Genomic DNA, 11,768 nt, shown 5'->3' with positions numbered 1-11,768 from the left:
ATAAAAAAAAAGAGATTTTTTAAAAATTTACTTTAAAATGTACATCTTTATGAATTTTTAGGACACCAAAGAAATGACTTTTTTATTTTAAAAAATAGACAATAAAATGATAATAAAGAATAGAATCCTGTTAGATTAAATAAACATACATTAAAATTATCATTCCAAACAAATGTACATAAATCTGTATTCAGTCACAAAGTTATCCAGTAAGATTACAGAGAAACATATAATTTTTTTCAAAATTGTAAATCTTAAATGGAAAAACTTGATCATAAATAAATCATTTTTAAAAAAATCAGAAGGAAGATGAAACTCGTAACTTCACTGTTAAAGTGATGAGGAAACTGTTGCTTAGCAACAGCAAGAAACACAAGCACGCTAAGCATAAGCTAGCTACAGAGGCTAAAGATTTAGCTAGACAGTCTTTTTGTATCTTTTATACAGATATTGTAAAGACAAAGTGAGACTGGAAATGAGACAGAAACATCCAGAACACTGACATTTACCTCAGATGTGGCGTTAAATTTCTGAGAAAAGCTTTTGTTTGGCTAAAATTCCACTTAGCATCAACTGCTAACACTAGCTCATGGACTCTAGTCATAAACACGGTGTTCATATCTGAACGTCTCCATATCTAACTTATAAATCCTCATCACTTTATGCCTTCATATTACATTTTTCTGTCAATTAAATGTAGCTGTAATAGATAACATAGAGACTAATTAATTAACACTTAAAAAAAATAATTCCAAAACAATTTTGGCTTTAAAGTTTGTCTTGTTTTACTTTCATTATTGGCTCATTATTCTGCTTCTTTAACACTACAGATACATTTTATAAATATAATTTACATAAGAAATTGTGGTATATACATTGATTTTTCTGATAAATAGGGCTAACGAGCTAGCATTAGCTACCAGGTGATAATTAACCTACTTCCAGGTAAAATTTCAGTGTAATTATACAGTATGTCACAACAGAGTGACAAAATGGCGGTGCAGTAATAACTAGGGATGCATCAATACCAGATTTTTAAGACCGAGTACGAGTACCGATACTTCCGCTGTAGTACTCATCGATATTGATGGTATTTTTAGTTACACGGCATTACAGCGAGACAGATGATTTGAAGATGGCTTGTTTACTCGACTGTTGTTTATCCAACAATTTCACTGTCAACAACATCAATTTTAGGACAATTTGTGAACAGAATGGAGCACAAAAGACTCCATTTTATAATAATAATAATAATAATAATAATAATAATAATAATAATAATAATAATAATGCATTTTATTTAATGGCCCCTTTCAAAACACCCAAGGTCACCTCACAAGCAGGCAAAAATAAAAATAAAAATACAAATCACTACACAAGACAAAAGCACACAACAAACACTCAGCATATACAAATAAAACACAGTAAAGACTCAGTAAAACATATTATGAAAAAGCCTGAATAAAAAGATATGTCTTAAGACGCTTTTTAAAAGTCCGCAGGCAATCGCTGTTACGAATATCAAGGGGAAAGGAGCTCCATAGGCGAGGGGCAGCATAGCTAAAAGATCTGGCACCCGTAGTAGTTAGTCGAATCTGAGCTACCACAAGAGAAACTGAAGATGAGGATCTGAGAGCATGTGGAGGAGTGTAAACATGAAGACGTTGAGTAAGGTATTGGAGTGCAAGATTATGAAGTGCCTTGTACGTAAGTAACAGGATCTTGTATTCAACTCGATACCTTTCTGGAAGCCAATGCAACTGCTGAAGAACTGGAGAAATGCGCTCAGTAGAAGGTGCTGCAGAATTCTGAACCAACTGAAGCTTATATAGCAATTTAGATGGAACACCAGTTAGAAGGGCATTACAATAGTCTATACGTGATATGACTAGTGCATGAACAAGAACTGCTGTATTATTGATTGAGAGAAAAGAACGGAGATGGTTAATATTACGCAGGTGGAAATATGCAGTCTGCGTGATATTACTAATTTGAGTTTCAAAGGATAGTGTACTATCCAAGATAACACCCAAACTTTTAACCTGTGAGGAAGGACAGATTGCATTATTGTCAATATACAAGGAAAAACAATTAGATTTAGACAAAACAGACTTAGTGCCAACAAGTAGGGCCTCAGTTTTGTTGCCATTTAGCTTCAGGAAGTTAGCTGAAAGCCAATCTTTAATTTCAGCTAAACGACTGGACAAAGATGGAGGAGGAAAAGAACCAGTGGGTTTGGCAGACAGGTAAAGTTGGGTGTCATCCGCATAACAATGAAAATGAATACCATGCTTCCTCAAAATGTAATGAAGTGGGCCCAAAACAGAACCCTGAGGAACACCAGTGGTGACTGTAGATGTTCTTGATCTGAAACTTTTTAATTGAATACGCTGAGGGCGACCAGAAAGATACGACCTAAACCAAGACAGAGGAGTGCCAGTAATCCCAATAGAAGCTAACCTGTCGAGGAGTATCTTATGTGAGACAGTATCAAAGGCCACGCTCAAATCAAGAAGAACAAGTATGGTTAATAGCCCAGAATCAGCTGCCAGCAACAGATCATTACTTATTCTAACAAGAGCAGTCTCAGTGCTATGGTGGGGATGAAAATCAGATTAAAAATGTTCAAACAAATTATTATTGGAAAGATGTTCATGAATTTGAATTGCAATATACTTTTCCACAATCTTAGAGATAAACGGTAAATTTGAAATCGGACTAAAATTATCAAAATTAAATGGATCAGCCCCTGGTTTCTTAAGTATGGGAGTAATAATAGCAGATTTAAGAGATGGAGGTACAGAATCAGAAACAAGCGAGGCGTGAACAATTTTAGTAATCAATGGCAACAGGGCTGGTAAACAAGCTTTCACTAAAGGAGCTGGTAGAGGGTCTAGCTGACAAGTCGAAGTCAAATCTCTGAAGTAGTTGGTAATGTAAAGGTAGAGAAAGCAGAGTGAGGAGGTGCGTGAGAGATAGATTGACAGAAGCCACGGTGAAAAGTACTAATAAGTAATTTCTGATGAACATTTTAACTCATTTTTAGCTGTAACACTGTTAACCAAAAGCTCAAACAATTTCTCAGAAAAAATAAATAGAAAAAATCTCAAAAAATAACAGCTATAATTATAACAACAACCGAAAACCTGTAACTGAAGCCGAGAGTGTCGCAACAGCAATCCTGCACCTGGAATTCAGCTAACAAGGACATTCAACAGAGTAATTATTTGAAGATGTGGTTCCTAGAGTGAAACTATAGAAGCATTTTTGTAATCAGAGTATGACTTAAGTATGATTTAAGTATGATTGGAACTAACCCTAAGTCCACTCAAGAGTTAAAATATTTAGAAATGATAAGTGATTTAGTACATTTAGTACATTTTACTCATGAAGAGAGTGACTTTATGCATATGATTTTATAAGAATATTATAGAATGACTGAGCTCGCACCACAGTTAAAACTAAGACAGAGGGACAAGGAAATAATTGTGGCGAGAGATCAGGGCTGTGATTACAAGAAAAAATGAGAAAACTCCACCTAATGCGATCACTGTTTTAGAATAGTATAAAAGCATGAGCCATTACTATGTAAATCAGATGATCTAGACATCTCGGCTTTGTTGGTTGATTCAACAAAGTCTGATTTTTGGCATCCAGAACCCTTTGACTTTGGAAAGATATTTTCACATTAGCTGAGGATATGCACACTAGGCTTTATGTCAAATTAATTTTTTAGTAAATAACGATTACCTAAAAAGTAAAAATTAAGAGGGAATTTAGTGGACTGACAGCCATATCTATATCAGTAAATTATCAATAATACAGTAATAAAGTATAATAACAATAATAATAAAAAACAATCACGAAAAATGCACATTGGTCCGTTTTAATATGCTATAATGAATCTAAATGAATTACAATACACACATTAGACTATTTAGTTACCTTGGACCTAGTACAGTCGCGATGCAGTAGAATGGGTTTTGCTCCACGTTGGAAAAGCGCTTCTGCACAACAGCAAGCAAAGTGGACTTCAATGATTTTATTCCGTGGTCCTCGTCTTTTTCTTTCAACAGTAATCTCTGTAAAACTGCGACAGCAGGAATTACATCCGAGGCATCTGAAGAGCTCACCTGTCGAGTCAGTTCTTCAAACGGAGCTAAGACAGATAGTGTCTTCTCCAGCAGATCCCATTGGTTAACATATTCGAAGGACACGTTTCTACTCAATTGGAGACTGCAGCATGTAGATTGTGCTATTCCAACAGCTTTGCATGTCTTGTTGCAGTCTTTTAATAGGTTGGTTTAACTGTAGCTGAATGTCCTCTAAGTGGGATTATGCTAACGCAGAATGTTTAAAGTGGCCAACTATTTTGTGTCCGACCACCACAGCGTCAGCAAACCACTGTCACAACCAGCTGGAGTGTGTGAGGAACACTCGAAAGGCTTGGCAGTCCAGCATCATCAGTCCCCTTTATCATATTTTTGGCATTATCACAGAGCACAACATGGACAGAACTTTTTGGAATGGCCCTAGTTTCAAGCATTTCCTCACATACACTCTCTGTTCAATTCAATTCAATATTATTTGTATAGCGCTTTTAACAATGGACATTGTAACAAAGCAGCTTTACAGAAATAAATGGATTCATTAAAAAATATATTGTAAATATGTGAATTTATCCCTTTGAGCAAGCCAGAGGTGACGGTGGTGAGGAAAAACTCCCTGAGACGATATGAGGAAGAAACCTTGAGAGGAACCAGACTCAAAAGGGAACCCATCCTCATCTGGGTGCAGCGGATAGTGCGATTATAAATCATTCCCTTCTATTGTGTACTATATGGACAAATAGTGCAACCAGTAAATTCGTCACAGTTTTTGCAAGAAGTCTGGTTGGTTAAAATCTATCCACTGTCCACTGATGGAGTCCTGAGTACGAAGCTGCTCGTGGCAACTGCAGCCCCAAACCACTACAGCAATCGCAGTCCCAAGCCATTACAGTACAGCTCCCCATATGTGATCCCCAAGCCATCTCCACAGCTCCCAGATGGCTCCATCCCCAGCAAACCAAATGGTTCTTCAGACCGTCTATATGGGGCCCCAGCAGCAGTGAGCGAACTCAACCGATGAGAACTCCAACCAGAAGTAGGGCATCAGGATGGGTCAGGCAGCAAGGAGCGAGCTCTATTGCTTAGCAGCGAAACTGCTTTGCTTGCAGAGACACTGGACACACAAATAGTCCAAATATCAGTAGTAAAGCTGGCTGCTGTTACGCTGCAAGTTCATGATATGCTTTTTCACAAAGTCGTGGATCTTTGGTAACACCGTATCTGTGAAGCAATAACGACTGAGAATGTCGTACCTGGGCTCTGAAACATTAAGAAGGCGTCGAAATCCCACGTTATCAACGACTGACAGTGGTTGATGGTCAAGAACAATATACTGAGTGAGTGCCTCTGTTATTTTCACTGCCCTGGGGTTATCTGCTGACATTTTCTCGACTTGCTAATGTTTGTTGCGTGCTGCAGCTAGCGGTAAATTTGTTTATGTTTAGTCTTCAGATGTTTTATCAAGTTTCTTGTTCGCAGTCTGCTGTGCTTTGATTTGAGTCAATCATCTTGAAGTACCTCCAATCCACGGACATCACGTGAATGTATATTGAGTCATTTTCAGATATATACAAAGTCAAAGTCAAAGTCAACTTTATTGTCAATTCTGCTATATGTACAGGACGCACAGAGGATTGAAATTTCGTTTCCCTCAGACCCATGGTGTGAGAAACCAACATAACAAAACAAGTAATTTAAAAAAAGTAAAAAATAAAAAAAACACCACCACAATGATCATATTTAATTTATTAATGGATCATGATTTTTATCCATTTATAGTTATATTTAATGTTGCACATTTAATGTTAACCATCTGTGACAGAAGTTAGATCCTGTTGTCACTTACGTTATAGCAGCTACAAACAGTCGTTCCCTCACCAGGCTCTTTATTCTCTCTCTTAAAGTTCATAAGATAAAAAAACAAAACACAGCTCGTCATGTTCCCGCTGTCAGCAGTGTCAGTGTGGTATAAGACATGACGTTTAACACTGTATGAGATATATGGTGAATAATACGCTGTATTCTAATCTTCCCCTTGTCTGCCATCTTGAGACCTGTTTTTTTTCTGTCTCTGTTCGATGAAAGTTTGTTAGTGCTGGATGAGGATCTCGCTGTAGACCATAAGAGCTTGGGTTTTATTCTTCTGATATTTCCACCTGGACAGATGGAGTTTACTCTGCCACTGAGTTAGCAAATGGTGGCCAAGTAGCAAACAAGCAAATGTACACTATACAGCCAAAAATATGTGCACCCCTGACCATCACACCCATATGTGCTTGTTGTACCTCCCATTCCAGCTGTTATAATGAGCTCCACTCTTCTGAGAAGCTTTCCACTAGATGTTGGAGCGTGGCTGTGGGGATTTGTGTTCATTCAGCTACAAGAGCATTAGTGAGGTCAGGCGCTGATGTTGGGATGTCGAGGAGGTCTGGGGTTCAGTCGGTGTTCCAGTTCATCCCAAAGGTGTTCAGTGGGGTTGAGGTCAGGGCTCTGTGCAGGACACTCGAGTTCTTCCACTCCAACCTTCACACACCATGTCTTCATGGAGCTCACTTTGTGCACAGGGGGATTGTCATGCTGGAACAGGTTTCAGCCTCTTAGTTCCAGTGAAGGGAAAGTGTAATGCTACAGCATACAGAGACATTCTAGACACTTTGTGGTAACAGTTTGACAAATGGGTTTGATGGTCAGATGGCCACATACTTTTGGCTGTATAGCGGACCATAAATGGCAGGGTCAATTCCAAGCTGGTTAATATTAGCCCCTTAGCAAACCTGCCATTTAGCACAACTGCATGCTAGCAAACAAGCAACCCTGAATAGCACTTTAGCAAATTAGAAAAACATGTATTAGACACAGTCGCTATTTAGCAACCTAATGTGACATAGGAACAGACATAGGACAGGCACATACATGTAGATACTACACACTTCAGCGTACATATATATATATAAGTTTGATTTTGTTTGACCCTTTTGCTGAACAATCTTCTCCCCCTACATTTGACGGCCTCTCACACTCCAAGTTCTCGCAGTTTCTCCATTTTAGATTTGAAACGCTTGCTGCTCAAATCCAAGATGCTGATTCCATTCACCTTAAAGTCATAACCAAGTTGGTGCAGATCTTGCAGCCGCTGTTTCAGGGTAGCGACGCTGTAATCCAGCACTTTAGGTTTCTCGATGATGCGTTTGATGTCGATCCCACCTTCAATCAGGCAGTCCAGCTTCTGGTTCAGCGTGTCTGAGGAGACAAAGAGTATGGGAGCGTAGTTAAGGATGAGCTCCCTCACCTGCACCTGGCTGCAGCCCAGAGACTTTAGCTTCAGCTGCAGGTTTCTGAAGTTCGTCTTCATACTTTCGTGCGACAGGTCGAGGATTTTGGCGCCGTGGCTCTGCAGAAGCTTGAGCGCCTCCTCATCACTGAGCTCCAGTGCACTCAAGAGGAACTCGATGTTGGACCTGACACGCTTCGTGCTCCGGATCAGGATGTACACGTTTCTGGAAATGACAGTGCGGGCAAACTTCTCACTGTCAGTACCTCCAAGGCTCATGCACACATTCTCCAAGAGCTCCACCATCGTCCGGTTCAGTGCCAAGGTGTTTGAGAAGATCCTCGGTGCCATGGTTAGGAGACGGTGCAGATCTTTAGGCTTTATCCCCAGTGAACTTAGGTAATGTATATTCTTCTCGAGGTTGCCATTATCACTTGAGCGGAAGAATGACTCTGGAGAACGGTTTAGGATCTTAACAACTTCGCCATCGCTGTTGAAGATGCTGCGCCACAGACGCCAGCGTTCCGCCAGGTGTTCCTCGGATCTTGTTATGGCACGTGGAAAACGGGAAATTATGCTAGCGATTATATCACGGCTCGCGCCTTTCTGTTCAAGGAAATCAATCAATCCTTGCTCGTTTGTTTGGATTTTGCGGAAAACACCAGGCTGACGGCGCCGCGCCATCTGCACATCCACGCCGAGCACACTGAGGTTCTCCAACAAAGACTTGTTCTCAGAACCAGAACCATGGGAAGAAGAGTCTGTTTTATCACCACTGAAGTCTGTTTTTGTTTCATTGTAGTCTGCTTCTGTTGTGCTGAAGTATTTGAACACAGTAACTGATTGTGATAATCGGCTCCCGTGTGGTCTGAGCAAAAACAGAATCTGCCGCAAAGCCATTTTTCGTCACACTGTGACTCTGCGAATCTGAAAAGAAAAAAAATAACGTAAGTATACCGCAAGCTACTGCTATGAAGTTAAAGATTCACCCTTGTGTAAACACTGTGATATCACATCTACGATATCATGAAACTTAAGGTCACATGACTCTAGCTGGAGTCTGGAGGCAGGAATCAGTACCTAAGTTCAGGATAAATGGTGCATCAGATGCTCCTTGTACTCACAGGATAATATTATAGTGAACTATCCAGGGAATATAATGTGTCAGAAAATTGACAAAACTACAAAATGGCTGAACCCGAAATAGTTAAGTGCGTGGCTGGAATGTAGTTTCACATGAAGCGCTGTTAAAGCATAACTTCATATGAAGCAAGGTTTGAATGCAGTTCTGCAGGAAGCAAAAACAGACGTAGTTTTTTATGTCATAGGAAGCGTATTTAGAGCATAATTTTTTAGTTACTGTAGTTTGGTAATAAGTGTAACTGGAGCATAGTTTGGTAGGAAATGTAGCGGGAGTGTAGATTCATACGAAGTGTAGCAGGAGTGTAGTTTGGTAGGAAGTGCAGCCGGGCGTAGTTAGGTAGGAAGTGTAGCGGGAGTGTAGTTTGGTAGGGAGTGTAGCTGGACTGTAGTTTGGTAGGAAGTGTAGATGGAGCGTAGTTTGGTAGGAAGTGTAGCTGGACTGTAGTTTGGTAGGAAGTGTAGATGGAGCGTAGTTTGGTAGGAAGTGTAGATGGAGCGTAGTTTGGTAGGAAGTGTAGCGGGAGCGTAGTTTGGTAGGAAGTGTAGCTGGAGCGTAGTTTGGTAGGAAGTGTAGCTGGAGCGTAGTTTGGTAGGAAGTGTAGATGGAGCGTAGTTTGGTAGGAAGTGTAGCTGGACTGTAGTTTGGTAGGAAGTGTAGATGGAGTGTAGTTTGGTAGGAAGTGTAGATGGAGCGTAGTTTGGTAGGAAGTGTAGCGGGAGCGTAGTTTGGTAGGAAGTGTAGATGGAGCGTAGTTTGGTAGGAAGTGTAGCTGGAGCGTAGTTTGGTAGGAAGTGTAGATGGAGCGTAGTTTGGTAGGAAGTGTAGCTGGAGCGCAGTTTGGTAGGAAGTGTAGCTGGACTGTAGTTTGGTAGGAAGTGTAGCGGGAGCGCAGTTTGGTAGGAAGTGTAGCGGGAGCGTAGTTTGGTAGGAAGTGTAGATGGAGCGTAGTTTGGTAGGAAGTGTAGATGGAGCGCAGTTTGGTAGGAAGTGCAGCTGGAGCGTAGTTTGGTAGGAAGTGTAGCGGGAGCGTAGTTTGGTAGGAAGTGTAGCTGGACTGTAGTTTGGTAGGAAGTGTAGATGGAGCGTAGTTTGGTAGGAAGTGTAGCTGGAGCGCAGTTTGGTAGGAAGTGTAGATGGAGCGCAGTTTGGTAGGAAGTGTAGCTGGAGCGTAGTTTGGTAGGAAGTGTAGATGGAGCGTAGTTTGGTAGGAAGTGTAGCTGGAGCGTAGTTTGGTAGGAAGTGTAGATGGAGCGCAGTTTGGTAGGAAGTGTAGATGGAGCGCAGTTTGGTAGGAAGTGTAGCTGGAGCGTAGTTTGGTAGGAAGTGTAGCTGGAGCGCAGTTTGGTAGGAAGTGTAGCTGGAGCGCAGTTTGGTAGGAAGTGTAGATGGAGCGTAGTTTGGTAGGAAGTGTAGCTGGAGCGTAGTTTGGTAGGAAGTGTAGATGGAGCGTAGTTTGGTAGGAAGTGTAGATGGAGCGCAGTTTGGTAGGAAGTGTAGCTGGAGCGTAGTTTGGTAGGAAGTGTAGATGGAGCGCAGTTTGGTAGGAAGTGTAGATGGAGCGCAGTTTGGTAGGAAGTGTAGATGGAGCGTAGTTTGGTAGGAAGTGTAGCTGGAGCGTAGTTTGGTAGGAAGTGTAGATGGAGCGTAGTTTGGTAGGAAGTGTAGATGGAGCGCAGTTTGGTAGGAAGACCTGGTAGGAAGACTGGTTCATAGAATAGTTTCTGTAAACAGATGTTGTTGTCCATGAAGCCTAATGTTTACTTTCACTTTGATACACATTTCTGATGTGATTATTATATTATTATTATTATAAAGAATGTGTGTACATCTTCTGCGATTTAAATTAACTCTAAATTGTTTTAGTGGTGATAAACATGGTGATAAACATCCGCATATGTGACGTCAACAAATCAACTTCAAACACTGACACAAAATTAAACTTCTATAAAAACCTTCTGGACTCACCACAGATCATCTCAAGCGACCGTCTTCATCCCAAATCACGCCCTATGGGATAAGTAGTGCACTAGGTAGAGTGTGGAGTGTGTACTAACACACCCTATGTAGTGCACCTATATAGGCAGCGGAGAGCTGTTTGTAGCTTAGCAACTCGCTCATTAGCCAGCTGCTAACTGTCACAAATCTGACCAAACACGAACAAGGTTAACAATTAAAATTCATAAAAACTGTATAAAAGTATTTTTTTTATTGTAGCGCAGTTTAAAAAAACGTTCATTAGGGAAATTTCTGTTGAATCCAACTTAGCATGAAGCTAGCTAATAACCTTCTAACCATGTAGTCACTTAGCAAGCTAAGCTAACGGCGCCGGTTACTATGGCTCAATCCTAAACGACAGGATACTCCCTATGCACGCGCACTACAGAGTACATACAAAATGGCGTACATGTAGCCTGCATTACGTAGTGCACTTCAGACTGCGTTTGGGATGCGGCCTGCAGTCTTCTTCTTATGTCCTCGTTCTCAGTGTTTATTGAGTCTCAGAGCGCCCTCTGGAGTTTGGGACATAATAATATTTTACTGTAGAGTCCACAACACGACAAAACAACAACAACGACAACAACAAACATTAACAACCTAAAAAATTATCAATAAATTAAAACTGAACACACAAACTGATTATAGAGATTAAAAAATGAATTATAATTAAAAGTATACAATTGCAAAATAAAATAAAAATAAATAACATTTAAAAATACGCAGTTAAAAATAAAACAGTTTTACACTTAAAATATATTACATTAAACTATTTACAATAAAATATATTACACTTAAAAACTATACAGTTAAAATTAAATAACTTAAAAATTGTGCAGATAAAAATAAAATACAGTTAAAATATATTTCAGTTAAATATTTATACAGTTAAAAAGATACAATCGTTAACATTTATAAAGTTAAAAATATATTACAGTTAAAATAATAAAATACAGTAATGAATAAATAAAATAAATATTTAAAATATTAAAATGTAAAATTTATTTTACTGACTGTTAGGGAGTTATTTTAAATATTCATTTTTTTAGATTAAAATATTTATAATGTTTGTATTAAATATTTTTATAAATATAACTCCCAAACATTCAGTAAAATAAATTTTAAAATTTTAATACTTTACATCACAGACAGTATAAAAGCTCCACCGCGTCCAAAAAACAAATTATACAGATCTAATTATACACGATTCCTTCAAACACTTTAATCAAGAGCGAGAACATTCAGTGAG

General features: G+C 39.4%; 1 protein-coding gene across 2 annotated transcripts; it reads right to left on the bottom strand.

Annotated features, from left to right (window-relative positions):
- Nucleotides 1-5,840: 5,840 nt before the first annotated feature.
- Nucleotides 5,841-10,863, bottom strand: LOC113523893 (transcription termination factor 1b, mitochondrial). 2 transcript variants are annotated; one of them, XM_026909950.3, is made up of 2 exons: nt 10,490-10,863; nt 5,841-8,307 (listed from the first exon to the last, which is right to left on the bottom strand). In XM_026909950.3, exon 2 carries the CDS (start codon nt 8,278-8,280, stop codon nt 7,123-7,125), a length of 1,158 nt encoding a protein of 385 aa, XP_026765751.1. In that variant the 5' UTR covers nt 8,281-8,307; nt 10,490-10,863; the 3' UTR covers nt 5,841-7,122. The 2 variants fall into 2 exon arrangements, with proteins under 2 accessions (XP_026765751.1, XP_034163042.1); XM_034307151.2 differs by lacking the exon at nt 10,490-10,863 and adding an exon at nt 8,461-8,830.
- Between the last annotated feature and the right edge of the window lie 905 nt (nt 10,864-11,768).

This window comes from Pangasianodon hypophthalmus, chromosome 9 (assembly GCF_027358585.1).
Source record: "Pangasianodon hypophthalmus isolate fPanHyp1 chromosome 9, fPanHyp1.pri, whole genome shotgun sequence".
NCBI classification, from domain to species: domain Eukaryota; kingdom Metazoa; phylum Chordata; class Actinopteri; order Siluriformes; family Pangasiidae; genus Pangasianodon; species Pangasianodon hypophthalmus.
The sequence above is the reverse complement of the archived record's forward strand: the minus strand, read 5'-3'. Positions and strand labels throughout refer to the sequence as shown.

What these genes read in the sequence shown, in the direction of transcription:
- LOC113523893 (XM_026909950.3), bottom strand. Translation starts at nt 8,280, where the DNA reads ATGGCTTTGCGGCAGATTCTGTTTTTGCTCAGACCACACGGGAGCCGA.